The sequence below is a fragment of the Triturus cristatus genome, chromosome 5_2 (genome assembly GCF_964204655.1).
Source record: "Triturus cristatus chromosome 5_2, aTriCri1.1, whole genome shotgun sequence".
NCBI classification, from domain to species: domain Eukaryota; kingdom Metazoa; phylum Chordata; class Amphibia; order Caudata; family Salamandridae; genus Triturus; species Triturus cristatus.
This window is the reverse complement of record NC_140588.1, coordinates 971,746,703-971,771,183: the sequence shown is the minus strand read 5'-3', so window position 1 is coordinate 971,771,183 and position 24,481 is coordinate 971,746,703. Positions and strand designations below refer to the sequence as shown.

Sequence of the window (24,481 nt, the reverse complement as noted above, 5' to 3'; positions counted from 1 at the left end):
AAGAGTCCGCCAGTTATCTCGCACAGTAAGAGTCCTTTATTTCAATGTGTACCTTATAGCAACCAATTGTCCTTTGTGTATATAAAAACTTTTCAGCATTACCAGTTACAGGACAGAGCCTCGGGGAACATGGAGCACCCCAAATCAACAACCTTTATTTACGTTTTTTAGAATTTGTGTGACTGTGCAGTGCCTACATGGTGTGAAGACTCAAATAAATGTAAGAACCAAAAGAAGACACGTATGTGCTGCTCGCACAGACTGTCTCAGAGAACCAAGGTACCAATACGTGGTATTGGTACTCTTGTTTTATGGTAGATACTGGAAATATTCACACACAAGAGAAGCATGTCTTGCAATCCGTAAATCAGGGGTAACCAACTTAGGGCTCACAGGTGCCAGGTTAATGTCAGAATGTAGGACTGGTACCCTTTGTAAATTAGATAATTTTCAGTATATATGTGCTCTGTGTACCTTGTGTAAACATGGCCATAAACAAGGTCCACAACAGGTACTCTGGCTTATCAGATAAGGGCAGTATTAATTTTATGTTTCAGCAAATTTGTTGACCCTTATCTACTCCCAAGGAACTGCAGTTACACTGAACATGCTCCTTTTTAATAGTTCCTTATACTCCTCAATTAGCAGTGAAGAATTTCTAGACGGTTAAATAAGTAATGATGCTGGATTTGTATTGCACATTAGTAAACATGCTTTCTTTATGAAATAAAACCTGCATTTATCACAGTCCAAGTCAGAAATCGTGCAAAGGTAAGAGACATAGACACGAATCTTCTAGTTTGCAAAAATGTTGCTAAACAAATTATTGGGCGAACACCACACTTCTGGAACTGGACTTAATTTCGAAAAAATCCTGAGGGTTCTCTCTAAAAAAAAAATGCACATTTTCCATCCCAGTGCACTGCTTTACTCTTATCAATGGAGCATTTAGACAGCACAGAAGAGACTAAATGTTAATCACAGTGGAGTAAACATGTGCTCACTCTGGTGTAAAGCATGCAGTCGTGATTCCCACTGCAGTGTAGTATGCACTCAAGCATGTTATACATTTACCCTCTACATGTGATGCTGTGTGTGCTCATCTCTGAATCAGAAAACTCATTGTCAAGGATTGCCTTGTCCTGACACTGCTGCTTGAAATCCTATAGTAACAAATAATGACTTGATAATCATAAGACACTGGTACAAAGGTGTAACGTAAGGAAGGGTACTCACAGTGAATTCACCAGTGATGGCGTCAAACCCCACGTGGATTGTGTGTTCGAAGTCTGAAGGAAGAGAGATCTCAGGGCGTTCTTTCTCCTTCTTCTTATTGGCTAAAGATAAAATGTTAATACATTATGTTTTTTTATTGCAAAGCATCTCAATTTCTAATAACGTTGAAACAAATGGACATGAACCTACAATATATATATATATATATATATTCTGTATACTACACAAGACATTTTGATTTTTGATTTGCTTACACTATTTACTAACTCTTTCGTAACACATCCTTAATATTAAACATTTATACTGAAGGTTTTTTTTGTATAAAAAGTTTTGCATTTTATCTACAGTAACATGTAAACGAACAAGTGTTATTAATTGGGTATTATTCAGGTTTAGATGGACCATCGCTAATGTAGGCCTGCATTTTGAAACGGTTAACACTTGGTTGCCATCTTGTTTCATGTCATGCGTGCATTTCTTTTGCTAGGAGAAGCTGATCTCACAATTAATGAACGTGGTGTGTCTTCTTTCTCATGTGAAATGTTTTCCTTTATGTGACAACTGCAGAATGTCCATAATAATTGCAACAGTGAACTTGCAGAATACAGGCTGGTCCAATCTAAGGACGTTAGAGAAGCTGCATTGTGAAGTATCCTAAGAAGCTAATGAGCCCTGGATTATATCGGTATGCTTTAATCTGATTAAAGTATTTTATAGGAACCATGTATAGCTGTAGCAAATTTTGGAATTGTGTGATTAAAGCTAGTGCAGAGCAGATCTTTTTAGGTCGAGCCTGTAACAGCGCTTGCGCTGTTCTGGCGAAGACCTTATGTAAGGGCTTTGAGAAATCACTCCGGAGACTCGCACATGCTCCTGCTTGTGCTTTGTGTTGTCCCTGGCTATTGGCCTATGCGTGCGTCTTTTATACAAAGACAGCACGCAATTGGGCAAAGGCGGGCGCATTGCTCCGCCCATGGCCTATTGGTGTCGGTTACCCGCACGGCCGGCATGTGGTTTCAAATATCGTGCCCAGACACGGGCGCGATAATTGAAACCAGATGTCTCGCTGTGGGGCGCGCGCGCCCACCACTCGTGGGCTTGTCTTACACGCTATTGCCTGGTTTCCCTTTACCTTTCTTTCCGTCCTCGGACGTTCGCGCCGCCCCTCTTCCTGCTTTTAAGCAACACTTAACTGCCAAGCTGGGCTGCCTTTGATGGTATTTTAAGGATTGGTTGAATCGGAATCACGGAAAGAAAGCAGTGTAATCCCCCACACCTGCCTGCGAGAGAGAGATCGCGCAGTGGATAAGGCTGCCTCTGGGGTTCTGGTGGTCTGTTTGTGGTTGGTATGTTGGGCCCGCATTTCGCCAACAGACGCGCCTTCCTGTGAAGTCAGAGGAGGGCAGAGATAGGCTTGTCTCCCATCTGCAGCGGGGCATACAGTTCAGGGGTTGACATGCCTCGGAGGAGCGATGACATATCCGTGAGGAGTGCAGGGCTCTGAGCGACCAGCGCCGCCTCCTTGCGGCGCGTGAAGGCCTGCTGTCCTCTCAGTGACACGCCACCCTCACAGGACGCCTCTGACGAATGTGTCATTTTACTTACAATGGCTCTGCTGCAAACAGGGCACGCTGTTAAGGTAAATATTGAGCTCCTGCAGGCAGATCCAGCCCACCCCTCGTGTGCATTTTGAACGCAGGGCTCAACAGTGCACCCCCGCGCGTCACATTGGGCCGTCTCCATCCAGGAACTGAAACTCAAAACTCCATGGGTTTTCGCCCGCACGCTGGCTGGAACAGAAGGCCAAAGTGGCATGTGGTGCATCGTGTTCTGCATGAGTAGGTCGAGTGACATTATGTGCGGGGTCAAAAGGTGAAATTCAATTGCTTGGTGCGGGCTGAGGCGTGGACGAGCCACGTATTAACGACGTTAAGCTCTCACGGGGGTGCGAGTAGTGCCATTTAAATGAGCAGCGGGGCGCTATGTGCGCCTTTAACTCGGGGTCTGGGACATGCATTCCCAAGGGATATATGCATCTGTGATCCGTAGTTAATGCCATACATAGCAAAGCCGAAGACAGGGAATGACTGTTTGAATGTAGGCATCCGGGTATATTGGGATTTCAGCTGCAAAGTAGGGTCTTACATTCTGGCACACTGGCTGCTTGGCAGAACCATTTCCCGTCGGGCAGTAAGTCTTGTTGCATAAAAACCCAGGGCGGGCGCTCTTACTTTTCCACATAACCAGTGCTAGTATGCTACCCTCTAACTCCATTGAGTTAAGGTACTTGCACACTGCAGTTTTAGAGTTGGCTTTCTGTGTATAGTGCTGGGCCTGGAGCTTTACACACTGTTCCCTCTCAGGATACACACCCCTTCCCCTCTGTCCGTCCCCGTGCACGGGTGCGCGTCCACTCTGTAGCACCCGAGGTCGCCCCCTCCCATACCATACAGACGTCAGCTACCCGTAACCCTCTCTCTTCCTGCACAAACTGGCCTATTATGCCCCTACCTCCCTGAAACACCGCCCTCCATGTACACCGGTTCCCAGCGTGCGCTCTACACACCGCACCCCTCTTCACTCCCTGCGCAGCACAACTCCGCCCTCACACCCCACACTGACCAGGCGTCTTTATTTCCATACACACTCTACCCACCCTTCCGCTGCACACTATGTGCCCTCCTTTTACAGTTCTCCACCTCGGTTTTCATACACTGTAAACTCTACGTGCCTTTTAAAATATTAACCATACGTTTCTCTACACGCTGCACCCCAACATTTCTTCGACCCTTCACTACACCCCATAACCTACTCTCCCCCTGCATTTTCAAACCATATTTCCTCGTTATCCACGACACCCGGTTATTTCGTTTCTCGGTACACTGCTTCCAACTTTCTCCCTGTCCCCGACCTCCCCACCCCTCTACACATAGCTGCGCAGTGCTCTTGTCCTGCCCCCTATCTGTGCCACTGCCATCCCCTCCCTAAATCTCTCTGTCCAAAGTTCACCCAATCATTTCCTTCACACTGCCTGTTCCCATGCCCCTTAGTCTGCCTGTCCTCTTCGCACACTACTCCCCTCCCGTTTATTTTACGTCTATGTGTCTAGTTCTTTATTTTCTTACTGTCCACCCTCAGCTTCAAATTGTTTTGTCGCACTGTCTGCTTCCTTCCAGATGATATTTTCCTATACTATCCTTTCCCTTTCAAACGTCTATTTGTCTCTTTCCTTCTCTCCTCCTCATTTTCGTTAATTTCTCTCTAATCTGCTTTTCACTTTTCTCCTCCACTCTCCCATACATACCCTTGTATTACCTCCTCTCTCCAACCCTTTCTGCATTCTTTCTCCTCACCCCTTTCCCCACAACCATTCTTAAATTCACACCTTTTTTTATTTCTATCCATATCATCGCCAAGCGACCTTTCTCTCCCCTCTCCCCCTCAGGCTCGTCTCTTCCATCCTAGCACACATTTAGCAAATACAACAAGCACTGGCATAGCCAATAGGTTTCGCCTTTGGGACCTTATAAGTGTTTAGCCATGCAACAGTTGCATAACTAAAAACTTATAAGGTCCCAAAAGCGAGACCTATTGGCTATCGCAAGCGGCCGCGAAAGTGAAAGTGATCGCGATCAAACATCAAAGCGGCCGCGTGGCCGCGAAAGTGAAACGGCCGTGCGGCCACAAAAGAGAAAGTAATCGCTGTAAAGCGCGGCGCGCGCGCCCGCGCACATGCACTGTGGCTCTAGGCTGGCCTGGTAGCACTTTATTGAGCCCTCTCAATAAGTCTCGCCAGACCAGCGCATGCGCTGGGTCAGGCGAGACCTAAAAAGCACAGTGGGTTAATGCCTTCCCCTGCAAAAACTTTTGGATAGCATGCCAGCCACAAGATCACTTTTTAGGTAGGCCACTTTGCCGCCTATCCTTTTGAGGTCGGCAAACTGAGCCCCGTGACATGGGGTGATAATAACACCAGCTCTTTACAGTGCACCCCATACATCATTGGCCCACTTCAGCCACTGGCGCTGTTCACTGTAAGTGATGGCATTTTGCTTCTCCATATGCGCACGTCCACTTAAAATGTAGTGAACTTCACTGTCAGCATCTGTACACTTATCTCTGCCTTGGTTTTGTCTCATTTCATAATTGTTACATTTATTTTTGTAAAAGGTCATCTTTACATATTGTTTTATTTCGAACAAGGTAAAACCATTTTACATGGCACAATTTGGACTTTTATTACATTTAACGTTGTAATACCTAATGCATATATTTGCCAAAAAATCTCACAAACCTATTGCCCATGCTAATACTTGTTTTTAATTAAGGTGACCTGTATTCGTCAAAAGAAGCATGTGAGCATGTGTACTGTGATACCCTCAGGTTGTTCTGGAGCAAGCTATAGTCATTGAACTTGTCACAAAGATATTACCAAAAAACAGTACAAATAGTGACACTTCCCCACACCCCTTTTGATCAGCATACATGTAAGAGCTACTTCACCATTCTATGGCATCTAAGCCGGTGTTATAACCATCCAAGCTCCCCTTTCTCTCCATGCCTCCCAAAATTGTCTGTATTTCTAAGCTTCCTCTAAAACTTGGAGAGTGGCATTGGCATAGCCAATAGGTCTCGCCTTTGGGACCTTATAAGTGTTTAGCTATGCAACAGTTGATGTTGTTGCACCAAGGATATTGTACTGCATAACTACATACTTATAAGGTTCCAAAGGAGAGACCTATTGGCTATGCCAGTGCTTTTGGTGCGGAAATGCTTCTGTCTAGTTTCGCAACAGCATAGGGTGCTCTCTTTATGAGTGAACCAATTTACTTCCATTTGAGACAATATTATACTGATTTGACCTTTTACTTGTATGACTTTGATGGATTTGAACTTCATATTACTAAATGCATTCATGTAACTATTATTGATGGATACCAATTTGATGATTTGAATTTGTAAACCTTTTTAACCTCTAATAAAACCTGTGCGGATTTGAAACTTAACCATTCTGTCTTCCTTGTTGAGCCTAAATTGTTTCACATAATTTAAATGTATTGATTTGTTGACTAGCCTCAGTTGTAGGAGATAATTTCTTAGCACCCAAATCTGGTGGTGTTTTGCTGGGTTTTCAAAAATAGGTTAAAGCTTCCATCTAAAATGCTCTTTATCCAGATCCAGGCTATAAAACGTCCCTCAACATACTCACGCCACTTCAATCCATGTTCAACCAGCCTACCATTTGATGGGTACACAGCTGACAATTTGCCCCATGTCATTAGTGACCCCTTCACACAGTTCTTGCTATTTGGTGAATCTCTCCAACTGTGAGACTAGTTGGTTTGCTTATATCAATAAACAGTAAAAAAAAAAAAAAAAAAAAATTGCTAAGTGCCGTTGGTTAAATAGCAGAGCTGACTAAAGGTCTGGCACATACAATAGTCCCACAATTGCCAGCTATCTTGGCAGCAAACATCAATACTGAATTCACTGAGTAGTTCAATGCCATTTTCATTATCCATATACTGACCAAAATTATCCAAAACCAATTTAAAAATAAAATTAAGTAGTGATAAAACTTCACGTGAATTTGTGAATTACACTGTACATTAGTAGGTTCCCATCCAGTGCTTAATTTAAGCTGGAGGTTTCCAGTGCTCAGCACCGGCACTTAATTGTCAGCACTGGGCACTTGTGACAGTCTGCCACATGGTGGTGCTGTTGGTCTAATTTAGAGAAGTACACAACAACAGCATTTATTAATTCAATACAAATTAAAAATGAACACCTGGCTCCTAAGCCATTCTTATAGTCTGAATTGTCACACTTGTAGGAATGTGATGATCAGAAGTTGTGTTGGTACTGTGTTGTGTTGGTACTGTGTTGTGTTGGTACTGTCATTGGCAGCGCTGGCAGGGGCAGTGGGTGATGCAAGCTGCATTGGCTTCTGGATGAGGGACCTGGCACAAATTAAGTACTGTTCCCACCATGGATTTTCAGAAACTACCAGAGGAATACAGGAAGTATAGCTTTTTTTTTCTAAAACACAATATTGGATCCTGTCCACATGTCTCCGTCACCTTAAAATCAATGCCTTTTTTCCTAAATTCCACTTTCAGTGAACCTACTGCATATTGTACTGGATACGTTGCCACACTTGATAAGTGTTTAAATCACGGCGTGGATGTGCATCGATGGCAGTGAAGTGCTACAAAACATAGCCTGAAGAAAACCAGACTCGGTTGTTGTGAATCGTGTTAAACAAATTGCCAGTGAACCTTGTTCTGAGGGATAATGATGTACAGTGTATGTCAAACACAAGTAAAGCACTGACTGAGGTGGTCTACTTGAATTAAAGCACCATGCCACACGGACTGCCTGATACATATAGTGAAATCCCTTTAATTTATGGAAGGAGTCATTAAGAGGGATAGTTGATCATATAGGCTAATGTGCAAGGAGACAGAACATGGGTTGTGATGCTGACGAGAAGCACCAAATCCCCATCAGTTGCAGTCTTGGATATATTTTCAATGTTCCTATTGCAAATTAGCAAAGATGCAATTGTGTAACCGTTGGCGAATTCAGAGATTAAGCATCATCCGGGCTAGAGAATGCACTAAAGCCTCAACCAGGACCGCTTAAAGACAGAAACCAACAGCCCAAAGCCTGGCTTACACACTGTGCAAACACCAGCTTACATTTACCATGTACTGTAGACATCATAGGTACTTGATTCACTGGGGCCTTAAGGCAGAATGCCTAATTTAGGTCCTTAGCTTAATGGATAACTCCCTACTAAACCCAGTTATTAGTTGTAGGTATACCTAAGGATTCACAGTAGAGTCTGAGCATGACATTACATAGCATTTTGGATTTCTATGCAGAGAACATTACTTCCTGATACGCATGGAATCCATCTAATGTAGCACAGACAGAAAAATAAGGGCATTTTGAACACGCTTGAGGTTGTCGATAGCCTGCACACCTATAGCTTCGACTCTGATTTCTCATTTACACCAGCTCAAACACTAATGAAGAAAAGATTCAGAGCCATGCCAAAGAAGGCCAGGGCAGTCGACCTGATGGAAAGGAGTATTAAAGGCAGTGAAACTCCAGGCCGGGAACCCGCCTGCTCCGTTTGCTGGAGGTACCCTTGTCCCCTGGTCATACAGCTGAGGTGACAACCTGAGATGTGCTAATCTTCAAGGGAAGGAATTACATACACTCTAGGGTGAAAAGGGGCTGCCCTATATTGGCCTAGATTTAAGACATTCTCTTTAGACTGTCTGACATATACAAAAGACTCATTGAACTAAGTATGGTTGAGATGTAGCCCAAAAGAACTCTTAAGGAGAGCTTCTGAATTAGGAAGGGCTGAACCTCAGAAGGAGCATTAGTGGACAATGTTTTACTCCGGGTAAGATTATACACAATGCAACGTGTTACAGGTGAAGCCAAGGCAATCACTGCACGTAGATGCGCACAGACTTCTATTGTAAGTTATATTTATTCCCACAGGTAACCTTTGAGATCTGAATTTGTTTTCATTTCTGTCCCTTAGAACTCTGTGTTGCAATTGTGTTTCTAAGTGTTGCAATGCATTGTATTATACAAAGAACTGTAAGTTTGAACAATTTTGATTGACGTTTCCTTTGGAAAGGTGGGATGGACCAGAGAACATATTGGACCCAATGTGGTCCTAGGTGACTTCAACGTTGAACACAGTTAAACATGGTCTAATTTAAATAACTTGAAATGAGAACCCTAGGTCAGAGTGGTCAGGTGTCTTCACATAGGAATAGACTGTGTCAGACAATTATTTTTAACAGCGAAAAAAATAGCAATTCATAAATGTGAATTTATGTGTGGTTTTAGACATTGGTCAGAGAGGGCACCAGTGACAGCCACTGAAACCAATGAGTGGGCTAAGCTCCCCAGAAAAGGACACAGATATTTAGTGGTGGACAGCGAGGCCAAAATCTAGGATTTGGGAGAGTGGATGTTAGACAGAAATGTCAAAACTCACGTCCGTTTCAGGGGTCCTCTATCACTATGTGCATCCTGGGGGCCAAGAGCATCCATGTGGATTGAGTATTAGCATGCATGCAGAGAAAATAATCCAGATGGTGAGGAGGCACAGGAGAGTGTCGACGTTTTGATAACATGTGATATGTTGGAGTGCAAGGGAAGTCTGTGGGAGTGGACAAGGCAAAGGCCACATACTGCTAAGAATTGTTACGGGTAACTGTAGAAAATGCCTCTTTTTGAAGGATGACCCTAATTTTTTTCGGGGGAATGATGCGGGTGCTAACCAGGCCACCAACTCATGTGCTCGCACCTCTAAAAACTGTGCTCAATTTATTCAAATCCATGATTGGCAGATTTAACTTACCTATAAGTCCCTACTATATGCTACCCAGTGTGCACAGGGCCTGTAAGTTAAATTTCACAAGTGTACGGCAGCACCTATTGTGCCAACACTAAAGTGACCACGTAAAGAAAGACCTTGCAAAATCACCCTTGCCAGGCCTAAGTTTTCCTTTTACATAGCAGTAAGTCACACTTAAATTAGACCTTACCAGCCCTAAGTCATGCAGCACAGTATTTAGAAGTAGAACATATATACTTAATGTGTTTATGTGTCCTTACAGTGAAAAGGGCCCTTACCCCGTTTTTCACTTTAGCAAGACTGGCTGTGCCACAGACTACATTGGGTTGCTTCACTGCATTAAATAAAGTTAACTTCATATTGGCACTAGCTGGAAAAAATTCTTCAAGCGCTCATGTTCCAAGTTAGAGTGGGCTAAAGAACGGTGATGGATCAAACCCAGATCTGTTGACTGGGTGTGAGTGTTTGATTGGTTCTGATGCTCCGTCCATCACCACCCCCTTTTGTACCGCTTTGTTCGCCATAAATTGGCAGGGTATGCTCAGACGTGAGTCCCTTGCTCACTTTGCCACTGGATTCAAGCAAGCCTGGCTGAAGACGGCTGAAATGCCAGAAACCGGTCCTAGGAAGCTTGTTTCCGGTCCAGGGAAGGCATGGCTTGGCAGTTCGGGCTGGACTGTTCCCATGAGGCACAGGGTCAGACTGATTTGTATATGGCCATGTCTGAACTGGGGTGGCAGAGTGGGCTAAAGAACGGTGATGGATCAAACCCAGATCTGTTGACTGGGTGCGAGTGTTTGATTGGTTCTGATGCTCCGTCCATCACCACCCCCTTTTGTACCGCTATGTTCCAAGTTAGACATAATTGGACTTCAGCATTTAGGTGAATTTTGTATAACTATTTCAGAAATAGTGGTTTTAATAAGTTACTATAATCTGTCTAAAGCCTCTAGCAGCCTTTTCAGAGTTGATCTCCAACTGGCACCTGGCAGTCTGCTGACCCTATGCAGGGAGGAGTAAATGGCTCCCAGGAAAGGGACTTGGGTGGAAGGAGGTGTGGCACCCCCTGTCACAGGCAGATGTAAATCACACTTAGGGGAAAGGATGTAGCCTAACGGTTAGGGCAGTTGACTTCAAATCTGGGGAACTGGCTTTGAGTCTCGGCAACGACGCTCAACATCCTGTGATTCTGGGCAAAGCACGTAATCTCCCCGTGCCTAACAAAAATGAACGTGTCCTCATGTTACGCAACTGGTGCTCATAAAAGCGCTCTGAATCCTGATTTCAGGTCAAGTTTGCAATATATAAAACTTTAGGGAGAAAAAAAACACTTGGACCTGATCTTTCCATTGCCCAGGCAGTCAGGGTAGCACCAATCCCAGTGTGTGTGTTGGGGAAGGGGGATGAGGAGGGGCCGTTTCAGAACAGGTTTAGAAGAGGGGCTTCTAATTTCCCTAAATACACCCCGCAGGTGTGCCTAGAGATTTGCCAGTAGAAGAAATGTTATGCCATATTGGGTTTTGGCAGAACAGTACACTGTAGGATTGTTTAGTTCCAAACACTGAGGAAATTAAGTCAAAGTGGGTAGGGGTGCCCCATGGAACCTTTTCCCTATTGGAGTCTCCCTCACCCACAAGCTAGTACCAGGCATAAATGTGGCATCCTCAGATACCTTCTACAGAACACCTCTGGACCTTTGAAAGGCAGACATATTGCACCTGCTTTTGAACCTATGGAGATATACCCCAAGGCATGGACCTGCTCCAACTTGTACCCAGGACAAAGAAGTGAACTCCAAGGGTCAGTTGGCTGATCTCCTATTAAGCTACAGGGTCACAAAAGTGCAAAAAGCCTATTTTTTCTAAAAGCCCACCTGACCAGTTCCAACTGTATTCACCCTGGATCCTGATGGCGGCTTCAGGTAAAGCGAATCCTAACTTCCAAGATGTGCCCAACAGGTCCTACACCCGTGGCTGGTGTTAAGAATGCACTCCTCTGACCACAAAACCTGCAAAATTGGACACTTAAAAATAACAACTTTTTCCCAGAGAACCAGCAGAGACTAGGCCAAAGCTTCAGCCACTGACTCGCCAGTTCCCCCCACTTAATTGATTTCGACTTACACAAAAGTTTGTAAGTCCAAGCATAGAGGTACTTCACCGAAGCAGACATCGAAGAGCATACAACCGCTGGCAAGACCTTCCTGAGCACGGATTTTGCACCTTTCCTGCTCGGAGCTTCCTGCTATCAACTGCACCAAGGTTCCCGCTGCTGGCGATGCTCCCACTGGTAAACCACAGTTCACCAGGCCACCTTATTCAAGCCTTCCTTTATAACCACCGGCAACCTGTTGAGAAGGACTTTTATCCATAAACTATTCTAAGTCAGAAGGAAAATATTTCACCAGGACAAACCTGGTCCCTATACCGACCAGCAGTAGCTCATGGATGGCTAACTTTTTACTTTGACCTGGTCTAGCACCACCGGATAACCGCGACTTGTGCTCTGCGCATTTAGGCGCTATTTTGACTTAAAAAGTCTAAAAATCATATCTCTGGTTCCCTACAGCCCTACATCTGATTTTTGTCATTTCTGGTGTCTGTTTGTTCATTAAGTTTTACGGTATTTTTATAAATTGGAGTGGGAGTTTTGTGTTGTGGTTTACTTTTAATTGATCAATGCATTGCACATTTCTCTTAGGTTAAGCCTGTTCTGTGCTACATCTACCAATGGTTAAGCTCTGGTTTACATTACCGAGACCTAACGGAACCTCATACGGAATTATGACATTATTACTTGATGAGGACTCACATCCCCTCCAACTAATAATCCACTTTCTCACAGTAACTAATCAGTGCACATTAATAGCTTTGACTAGAACAATACCTTTAAAACTCACAATAAACTGTGGACATTTATAAGTTACAAAGCTGAAGACAAAATCTTCTGAAGAACCTTGGGTCGAAAAGTTATACCTGTATCAAATCCCAAAATGTTTATCTTTTTAGCTACAGGTAAAATAAGATCAAAATGAGACAGGGCAAAAAAGACACTTACATTCTACACTGAATAGTTATTTCAAGACACTATAACTCGCGGCCTGCCATGCACAGTTTTGCTGTCAATGTCAGTTGGTGTAATTCTGTTCAGCCATTTTCGCAGTATCGCTGTTCTATTTTCGTATAGAAAATTACATGGGAAAATTGTGTTTTGTACCTTCAACGTTTTTCTGAAACTTTCCAGGAAGGTGCGGATTTGTATCATAGTTCGGGAAGATTCATCAAACGGCACCTAAGATAGTAGCAAACCTCTTGCCCGATTAGTCCATAATACAGTACTGTATTTCACAATGTGTGGAATGTGATATTACTATGTGCAACTGGCTAAGCTGTTTGTACTGTTTTTTTTAAATGCAAATAAAAAATATATATAAAAAAAAAGTTAGTAGCAAACCAAAAAACTAGGGTAACAAGGTCTTAACTACAACTACACAGTTGCAACAGTATTTTCCAAGAGACAGACCTACGTGGGATTAAAATACTTAATTTTATATCGCAACCTAAGAAAATGGTAGCAAGGATCATGCTAGCAAAGCAAATATTAGTTCCTATTTTTCAAAATCTGATTTAATGGTGAAATTATATTTTTGATAACTTGACTGAAAATGTAACTTTATAAGAATGTACATTAAAATGCATGAGCTAGAACTGGCTTAAAGATAGTTCTGCCACTCAACACACTTCCAGAGCTAAAATCCACATCCTTGGCTGGTAGAATTCATAACCCTGGCCCAGAAGACACTGCTGCTTCTGAGCACAGGAAGATCAGGGTGGTATTAACTCCTGACCACACTGCAGGGATTAGGCATCTTTGAGAGCACATGAACAGCTATCAGAACAAAGTACATCCTTAGCACTCCTGCTTTTCACTTGGAGATGCCAGGGAGGGCTTCTCCCATTTACTCCCTGGACCTTCCTAGACTACAATACTACAGACACATTGTGGGAGAGAACCTATTTGGACCCTCTCATGCGGAAGCAGAGCTCATCGAAGTAGGGAGTGGCTAAGAAGTTGATGACTGGCCTGCATATTGTCAGGAAAGTTCTGCAATCCTTAATCAGGGGCTCCTGGAATATCTTGCAGTAAGCAAAGAAGTAGTACTGTAAAAGGAGGGGAAGTCTGCAAGAAATGTAAGGGCTGGAAGGCAGAATTTCTATAATCACTGGCTGGTGCACATGATAAATCTAGCATCTCAACCACCATCTTCTAAGAACATCCCTGAACCTGTTAAGACACCAATCAAAGAAGGCTCTGCTGGATGAAGACTTTTGACGCCTCCTAGAAGGTCTCATTCAAGAACTCCTGACTCATGCCTGGCATCAAGGAACCTGATCTACTCCCCAAAGGTCAAGTACGTGGCTTCCCGTTGGCCATCTTAGGGGACACAAGAAGCATATAGACTCAACCCGAAGAGGGCACAACCGACCACAGGGTATTAGACCCTGCAGGAGACCTGGCTGGAGAGAGATATGGTGCCTAAAAGCAGCCTGCCATTAGGATCAAACGACTGCAGGACTGCTCAGAGGGAACTTTCCCAGCAGTCAAAGAAAAGTCGAAGTTATTTATTTTTTACACCTCTGGAGAATAGAGAAAAGGTGCTTAACCCAGGAAGGTAGTACTCTAGGCAAATATATAAAAACAAGGCTTTTCCTGCTGAGAACATTTTGTCACACTGAAAACAGGTTTGGTGGGACCAGATGGTATCACTATTGGCATTGTGAAGTCTTGCCAGCCTACAATGTCCAGGCTTGCTCAGCCTTAGGATATTGACTTCTAAAAAGTGACTAAGTCCTAAGGTAAAACCCTTAGACCGTGGTGAGGCAGCAAATCTATCAGACTTGCTAAATATGCTCAGTAGCAATGTAATCTAGCTTTGTCCATCTCAGAGCTTTTGGCCCCAAAACCAACAGCTTCGGCGCAAACTTTACAATGACAAATCAGAATGGACTAAAAACTTTCACTGGGATAACCCCCTTGGTATTTCTATTGTGGTTGGCCTGATATTGCTCCTAGGTTACGGTCAACCCCAAACTGTTGTTTCCCAACAGCACTTTACTTTCTAGGTGATTAGTGTCCTAAAACGTTTTTTGTTTTTTTAAATGCATTCTCTCTTGTCCTATTTTAATGAACTTTGTGTCAATTTGCTCACTGCATTTCTTATATATTATTTAGTTGGTTTGGGAATTTTAATGTATTATGTATTTTACTTTAAAGTTGCTGGTACTGCTGGAACTTAACATGCACTTCTCTGGGGATTGGATGCTGTTTGTACCTTAGCTACCAAGGTTTGAGAAGATACTCTCTCAAAACTCTGTTTTGATCAAACAAGATTGTGCTTAGTAAGTTGGTAGGTATCATCATGCCTCATATTATTTTAACAACAAATTGTATTGATTTTCCAAGGTACCAAATGGGAAAATCCCGGTGAGCATCAAACACGCAATAATGAAATCGTACAAATCCAAGGCAGCAGTTTGCATCCGTCTGAAAGGTCTGCCGAACATCAGACCCAATCCCCCCGCCCACACACCACACACCCCATATATCACAGCACATGAACTACGAGCAGTTATGCCCTCCCTCCCCTGCACACCTTGATATCCTCAAACCGGTGAATTACTCACAACCAATCTATCTAAGGGATCTCTGGATGGCGTGGGCCCCAATAGTGACAAGTCAATACCCCTGTAGGTGTCCCAGCGCGCCCAGATCTTCTTATGCTTCTGAGGGCAGCCACGTGCCTGAAAGACCGGAACCTCGGCCGACATACAGTGGTCCATCGCCCTCTTCAAGACCCCTATACTGGGCGGGGATGTATCTTTCCAGTGTTGAGCAATGTCACATTTGGCAAGTGTGAGTCCCAGAAGCAATAAATGGCGCTTATATCAGTTTCCCCCTATATCGTCGGTGCCATGCAGAAGGATCAGCCTAGGGTCAGCGGGAATATCCCACGCCAAAACCTGCCCTAGACAAGACCGTACACCTGACCAGAAGCGCTGCACAACTCCATACAGTATGAAGAAAGGATCCCTCCTCTGACTTACAGCGGAGACACACGGGGGATGAGACGGCACCCATTTTATACAGGCGTGAACGCATGTAATATACTCTATGAAGGTACTTAAACTGAATCAACCTGTATTGGGTAGAAACAGCTGAATACAGGGGACTGGCCAACGCCTCAGCCCAATCATCGTCTGTAAGTGTGGGAACATCCGCTTCCCATGTTGCCAGAGTACGGTGTAAAGTGGTGGTGGAGTGTGTAGTGATCGTTTGGTAAATCTGTCAGATTTTATGCGCACCTAAATCCCCCATGAGCAGTCGACCTTCCAGCGGGTGAAACTCTGGAAGAGTTGTGAGGCCCCGTAGGAGAGGGGAGATCGCGTGTCGAAGCTGCAGGTATTTGTGGAATTACGTTTTATGGAGGTGAAAAACGTTTTGCAGCTTTTAGAAGGATTTGAGAGTAGACCCCTGCATTATGTCACCCAACGCGGAGATCCCGATATCATCCCATCTACGGAACCCCTCAAGTGTTGAGACTGGTCTAAGGCGTGAGCCATGCCACAGGGGCGTCGCCGCGGTGAGTCTGCCGCACCACCCAATTTGTCTGACCACTCGCCTCTAGATCTGAATGATGAGGCGACAAGCTGGGGGAAGGTCCGCTAGTGACGAGGAACTGTATAAGAAATGAAGCAGTGGTGTTTCATCCATGAAGATCCGTTCTACTGCGTAGGCGGGGTCCGCCCGGGAGCCATACCACCAGTCGTTTATCACAAGAAGATAATGCCCCAAATTATTAACTCCAATTTTTTTACAGGCCACATTGGCACTGTAACAAATGCCATCACTTGTAACATGCCAAGCAGAATGTTGAATGCAGCCGAAAGACCACAAATAACTAGGAACACTGCCAGGCCTTAATCCAAAAGATGGTGGGTGTCGCGCCAGAACCCAACAGCAGTGGTTTCACACAGGTGAGGTTTCATTTGGAAACAAACAGCATTAGGGTATTAGAATTAAGCACTTACCATACTCTTGTCGAGGCAGAAGGTAATGAATTACAAGTTTGTCACTGTTATCTAGATAGTAGCAATCTGAATGTACTTAATAAGGTTTAATCCTAGTTCCATCATATATAGCTACGCTAGGCTGCAGGCAGAGGGATAAGGGACAATGAATTGCAATGGAACCCAGAAGGGAAGTATTTTTAGAATGGATGCAGCAGAACGTACATTTGAGCACATGGAGTTGTGTTTGACATTCAGAATCTCGTGGCAAAGTGACTGACGGGGCGGGACAGGTGAGCAAGGGATATGAACACAATCCAGACTGGTGGACTGCAACGTCACTCTCTCCCCCTTTTATCTCCCCTCAGCAGGACGACTGGAGGTCTCACAACTCCACTTTATTGAGACATACCGAGGAAGAACACAACGGCTCATTTAACTGGACTTTCCAGGATGACGAGACCCCGCCCCCGCGTGACGTCAACGCGCTCACAGCGAGAAGGACCAGGGAACCCAGGAAGTGGGTGTGCGTCGACACCGGAGCGGAGGAGGAAGACCCGAGGGAAGGAGCATTCGTTGTGAGAAGAGGAGGTGCTGAAGACGGTAGCGCTGGACCGAGGGACGAGACCATCAGGACCCCTAGCTGAGCCAGGAGGCCAACGTCCCCACGCTTCGCCGAGCCAAGCTCCAGGAGGAGCGTGGCTTGCTTAGGTACGGGAGAAGTACTCGGGGTTGGTCGGGAGGAGGGACAGCCCGAACAGCTAAACGGGAGTTGGAGGACCCTCTCAGTCGTCCCTGCCTGCTCCCTCAAACCCTAGCACTTTTCACCCATTCTCCTTTAGTTTTGTTGATTTTATGCTCACAAGAGTGTGTGGTGCCCCTTCACTCCCTGGTACCTTTACATAATAACACGGCACGGATTCCTGACACGTCTTTTCCTTTTCTTTCACGTACCATCGTCACGGAGGGGCCACCGCAACAACGAACCGGACCCCAGGAGGCAAAACCGAACACCCTGGGAAGAAGCAAAAGGGCCCCGGGCACGACGGATCCCGCCACCTTCGCCACAGAAAGACTGATAAGCCGACACAAACGTGTATTTAGAAAAATAAAACCTTACCTAAGCAGACCTGGCCTCCGTCCTATTCCCACAACCCCGCCACCGTGACATTTGTGCACTAGAGCTCAAGGCAAGCCGGAGCAGAAGAAAGATAAGCAGAGAGACAGGAGAGATGGGTAGCAGCCAGGCCCATCACTGACAAGCTGAAATTAGGTGTCAGCCTGCGATGCACAGTATCAAAGTGAAGTGAAAAGTCAACAGAGTGTCGTGGTGGAAAAGGGTATGAAGTTGGAGACTTCATAAATTAGGTACTTGAGGACTCTTCTAAAGGCCCTTATTTTCAGGGCTTTTCAAGAAAAACAAGGAGGTGGTACACAGCCATCTCTGTGCAGGAACGAATAGTCTTGTAAATGTTGTTTTACATTAAACTGGAGTGCACCCTTGCCACTCCACTGTATGGCACACACAGAATAAATCAAAAACACAAAAGGTGATAGGAGGAATGCTTGCAATAAGTCTAACCACAGGCAATTGCTAAGGGTAGCATTCCAAACCATCGTTCTTTTGCTCAATGTGCCACCTCAGATTACACACAGCCATATGCAAATCAGTCTTGACCCTGCTCCAAAAGGAAAAGTCAAGACCGAACTGTAAGGCCAGGTACTCCCTCAAACGGAACAAAAAGAATACCTGCAGTTAACGCCAAGGATCCATCCATGCACTCTTAGATTATTTTATTATGCAGGCAACTATAACCATTAACAGAAAAGTAAGATTCAGTTTAAAGTTGTGGCGTGCAAAGACATTCTCAACTTCACTGCTTATGGTCTGCGCATGGTAAGTTTTACATGACAAGGTAAGAAACAGAGTAGAGAATTTGTTTCCTCACATTGATGGCAGACCAAAAGGTTTTGGATGTTCCCACTATGGGGTTTCCAACATCAATAGGACTAACATGTCTGCCCTTAAGAAGTAATCTGTGCCTGATGTTTTTGCATTCTTAGTGTTTTGCTTTGTCAGCACTCCATTACATTCTGCTCTACTTAAGTATTGGTATATCATTGCAAATGAAGCACAGTAAGAGATTATGAAACTGGAAAGCGCACAGGATGGAAAACGTAAGTACAACTGTGCCAGATTCAGAGTGGGACACAAGAGGTTGCTACATCACTATGGGAAACCTTTCACAGACAAATAGGACATATTCTGATAAATAAGACCGCATCTGAGGCTTGACAGAGCCCTCGCAGAAGGTTAGAAAGATTTAGAGACATTGTCCAAGTAATAAAAATATTAAGCGTGTGTAGTAATGGTGGGGTGACTAGTGAAGGATGCCTGTGACAGTATGAAACAGTAAAAACCTTAGTGGAAAAGACTTGGTTCACAATAATGGAACCCTATCTCAACCAATATCCCTAAATCTGTTAGAAATGTGTTGTCAATGAGTTATAGTATTGGAACATCAGTGTCCACAATTGCTCATCCAAGTACTGGAAAGAACCGAACTCTCCTTTCTTTCGCCTTGCGATATCCAATATATGATTGGATATCGCATTTACTTTGTAACGGAGAACTGTGCTTAAAATATTTCTGAATCCCCCGATTCAGCAATTTTCACCCAAATGTAGGAGTACTCTATTCTATACATTAAGAAAAATGAAAACAGACCCAGTGTTCTTTAAGAGTTCTATAGATGGCCTGGAATGGTCATGAAGAGTACTCAGAGTAGCAGATAAGTAATCACAAACCTTTTGATCCAGATGGTATTTCAGGACTAAAGTGATGGGATATTGGATATTGTTTTGAAGCTTAGTAACTCAAGTGTGCAGCACATACTGATCGAAGGTGCAGCATATACTGATCAAAGGTACTAACAAGCTGTTTAAACTCGCAAACAGTTCAGGCATTTTTAACTTTTCAAGAGATTTGCAGTCAAATAAGGTAAGCAGAGGCTGGAAATAGTATGACAAGATTGCGAGCTGCAGCACAGCGGTAGCAATAGTTACCACTACATAAAATCATGTTTAGATTACCTGCACAACAGTAATAATAATAATGGACTTTCAGTTCTAGGAATCCTCAAATTAACAAAGCAACAAAATATGTATCATAGCATGAGAACACATGATGCACCTTCCTAAATTCAGGATCCCACAAAATATCCAAGGAACAACTTCCTGTGTTATATCAACCTCAGGCAACTGGTGTCAATCTGGGTTATGAATCACATACAAAGAATACAGAAGCACGGCATCTTCTAAATGTAAACTCACAAGTACACATCACTGCTGCTCTTAAAGCCATGCACTGGCAATCCAACTTCAAACCTTTCTGTATCACCCACAAATCAATAAATGGCAAGAGACCAATCTTCCATCAAATGAAGATCAAGAGATACTCCCAGGAAAGGACACTGTGTTCCAGACTGGAACCATAACTCAGCATTCCAAATCCAAAGCTGCCAGCCCAAATCCAGAACTTCCTTCCGGCAAGGATACAGGTCATCAAGAGCATCTGGAATTCAAGAGTTCAGTAAAGGTTTCACACCTTACTAGATCCTACTCAAGTACACACTTCATTACCACTATACTACCGGCTAGTGAAATAAAAATATGTTATGAACATAGGATTTCCTCACCGAAATACTCCATAAAATACATGTTTATTGTGTGTAGATAGACAGACCGATTCAAATCTTCTTTCTGCAGGTAATTACCAGAGAAGGACATCACATTCAACAGCCCTGTACAATGCCAGATATCAATGGTTACTATTGCATGAGCGAAACCATACATGAGAATCAAACTGATTAATCACATGAAATACTGATCCTCACACCCGTCCCTGCAAATAACCTATAGTAATTGTAAATTATTATTCACCCCCAATAACAACTACGGCCATAACAAAAAAAAAAAAGTCGAGTTAAACCAAGTAGTCTATCTGAACACTTGCACATTGAGTCTGTTCAAATGTGTCAACTACTAACATTAACTACAAAGATGTTGAAATGTCTCTTCACCGGACCAAAACCACTAACACTGGGTCATCCAGTCGGCAAAAAGGCACTTCAGCACCTGATATGGGTTAGTAAGCACTGCATAAATGAACATACCAGACCATCATACGCACGCTATCATCGAAATCTTAACCTGCTATATGTTGCATGACTTAAAACCAATGGAGGGATGCTGATGTTGGGGCATGTGTTCTCTGCAGGCCTGAAGTGGCCATTTTGTTCCACCCAGCATTTCCCTGCTGGGCTGGAGCCTTTGGATTATGTTTTTTGGACAGCGGGCCACTGACGGCACCTTTCTCACTTTCACCAACTTCATCGGGAAGAGAGAAAGAGAAAGAGAGAGAAAGAGAAAGAGAGAGAAAGCGAGAGAGAAAGAGAGAGAGCGAGAGCGAGAGAGAGCGAGAGCGAGAGCGAGAGCGAGAGCGAGAGCGAGAGAGAGCGAGAGCGAGAGCGAGAGCGAGAGCGAGAGCGAGAGCGAGAGCGAGAGCGAGAGCGAGAGAGAGCGAGAGAGAGCGAGAGAGAGCGAGAGAGAGCGAGAGAGAGCAAGAGAGAGCAAGAGAGAGCAAGAGAGAGCAAGAGAGAGCAAGAGAGAGCAAGAGAGAGCAAGAGAGAGCAAGAGAGAGCAAGAGAGAGCAAGAGAGAGCAAGAGAGAGCAAGAGAGCGCAAGAGAGAGCAAGAGAGAGCAAGAGAGCGCAAGAGAGCGCAAGAGAGCGCAAGAGAGCGCAAGAGAGCGCAAGAGAGTGCAAGAGAGAGAGAGCAGAGAGAGCGCGAGAGAGCGAGAGAGAGCGAGAGAGAAGGAAGGGAGCGGGGCTTTTTTGAACATTTTTTGCCAGTGCTGCTTTCAGTTTCCAGATTCAAGGGATGTTGGGCCGCGACCAGGATTTGAACCTAATTCCCCAGTTTCGAAGTCAACAACTCTAGTCACATGGGTACATCTAGTCCAATATACAGGTCGTTTCTAACTTGGGGCAACCATCACATCACATGGTATGAGGAACTTATTAACACAAACTAAATGCACCCTCAATAAATGACAATGATCTTCGCAAAGACCTTGATAAGTAATAGAATTAAAAGAATAAAGAATTCTTTATTGACTTCAAATGTACTGCTTTACATTTTTGAATCAGTCAATACCATGCTGTAGTGTTACAAATGCTTTGAATAGACACAGTAAGTCTTACTCCATACAATTAGAACTCATTTTTTCAACCAGAGGAGATGGAGAGGCGGATTGGAGCTTTTTCACTGAGTGAACTCTGACTCGAGGCAGGGCTGGCCTTATCCATCCCTGTATTATTCAAGCTAGCTAACATCCTAGCCTTAGCCTGGTTATTGTATATAAAGATGCTGAGAAGCGATTCCCCATTTAGAGCTAGAGGTCTCAGGATATAGACAACACATTTTAATCCATGGCTTAGATCAGACCTCTTAGTGGCGAAGCAGAGATCTTGAAGGAAAATGTAGGAAGAGCTTAACTTCAGGGAGGAGAGCAGAAAACTGAACAGACCTAAACACCAGCAATGCGTATGCTCTTTTTTAACAATCTCCATCTACGAAAGCACCACTGCTGGCAGACTACCATGAGAGTTAAATCTTCTAAAGTGGGTTGTGTGATGTACAGTATCAAATGCCACACAGACACCAAGCATTACCAGTACTGAATGCCATGAGAAGGTTAATAGGTCATCATTAACATTTCCTAACATCCTTCCTTTACTAATCCTTTATGGAAGGAATTGCAATACACCACACGTAAGCTATTCCAGCATTAACTTCTCCAAGACACTGGCTATTAACAGAAAATGTGGTACACAATATTATATTGACCGATTACTTTTGGATTTAATGATGGAAGTTTTAAAGGCATGCAGCTTGTAGCTAGGTAGCACACAGGCCACATGAAATGCATCGAATGATCCCACTTAAGTTCAAGGTTTCCACCAAAGCAAAAAGTCAGAACGTCTCTAGATTGTCTCTGAATTTCGCCTATGTTCCTTTTTAATGATGATTAGGAAGAAGGTGAAAATGTGTTTGGCCCAAATAACTATGCTGGTTTTCGTGGAACGTTCTTTTTCTTTTCTTTTTAAAACTATTTGTATCTTTATGCTATATTATGGTAACTTCATAATAAAAGAAAAAAGTGTTGCCACTAGTCATTTTCATGCAGCAAGGATTAGATTATGAATAGCATTTGTATAATTTCTTAAAATTCTTGGAGACTATTCCCTTTTTGTACAACTAAGAACTATATGGTTTTACGCTTGATAACTTCCCTGATATCATATTACATTGCAACCATTTAATAACAATTGCATCACCATTTCAGCATGCTTATACTTTAAAAAAAAATCCAATTTTACTTTGCTGTAGGAATTAACATTTCTTCGCCATTCCATGGGGTTTCACAAATTGTCCGCCAGTTGTAGTACCACAGTACGACAAGCGTTTCGATGCCGCTTTAGATACAATTAATGATTCTTTTCGTACAGTTGCATCATTTTTGTTCGTACTCCTCTTTCAAGCTCTTCATGTTTTCAAACCAGTCTTGCCAAGAATTCCGCCCACATGTCTCATAGGTCAGGTTGGCGGTTTTGGTGTTTGACGGGTCTTTCAAATGCAATTATCACTTTACAATATGTGACATGTTTTCCTCCGGGACCTGTCATTCCAGGAACAGTAGCTCTCTTCTTAGTTCTTAGATTTTTTTGTTAATGTCTCTCTTTCTTCTAATGTCTGTTATTAGTACTTTCTTACTTCATTATCACACATCATTTACAACCTCAAGAGATGAAAATCCTGGAAGTACTTCAGAAATCTAGAGCTTTAGGTGAGGATACTTTGATAAAGTGGCAGGACGTCTCTCTTTGCAGCATCTCCAGTCTCAAACAGAGATGATTGATGAGAAGTGATGTATGGGTCCCTCCTAGGATTCTGTATCACAGAAAAATACTAACTGATCTGCATTTTATCGGCATCTACTTAAATCACCTCCATCTTCAGGTCTTAGTTATTCTTTTCAGTTCCATCACCGTCCCATGGTGTCTCCAGGTGCCCCCTTAAGAAAACCCTCAGAGAATCAGGAACCTTTTCCTAGCCAGTCTAAAGTTCCCATAATTAAAGGCAAAAACCTGCAGTACTTTCCATTGCCTTGTAGAGGCAGCTGGCATCCGTCTTGGAATTAGCCTCCTATCAGCAAGATTCACACAATTACTTAACAACCCCTCCTACAATTACACTGGTTTCTTCTAGTTATTTCTGGCACTTCATAACCACATTTGTTCAGTTTTAAACACTATTTTGGCAAAAATGACAACATTTTAGCACTTGCGGAAATGCCTTGCCTTGGATGCAACCTTCCAGAGTCTAGAGTTGAAAACCTGGTAAATAGACCGCTCCTCCCTGATCTAGTCTGGCTTGTGAAGATGGTCCCATCCACAGGGTGTTATCGGACAGATGCGGGTCTTGAATAGTTCCGTTAATGATCCCATTTTGGTTTCCCCAGACCACATAGGTCCTGAGGGTTGGTGGAATCTGCCCAATGTTTAATGGCCCCCTTCTACTGAGCCACAATTTGCATACTGGTAGGTTTTCGTCCAAAATATTTAATAAGACATTAACTGTAATCTAGGTCACTCCACACTGGTGACATCACCTCTTTTGGGTTCTCTTGCAGACTATATCCAGACGACACTCAATTCATGTTC

General features: G+C 43.7%; 1 protein-coding gene across 3 annotated transcripts in view; it reads right to left on the bottom strand.

Annotated features, from left to right (window-relative positions):
• PAK3 (p21 (RAC1) activated kinase 3) overlaps positions 1-24,481 on the bottom strand; it is a 347,852-nt gene that overhangs the window by 163,324 nt on the left and 160,047 nt on the right. For all 3 annotated transcript variants that reach the window (XM_085608185.1, XM_085608186.1, XM_085608184.1), the window contains exon 3: positions 1,237-1,337. In XM_085608185.1, coding sequence (XP_085464311.1) covers positions 1,237-1,337 — 101 coding nt within the window. The remainder of the gene's footprint in view (positions 1-1,236; positions 1,338-24,481) is intronic.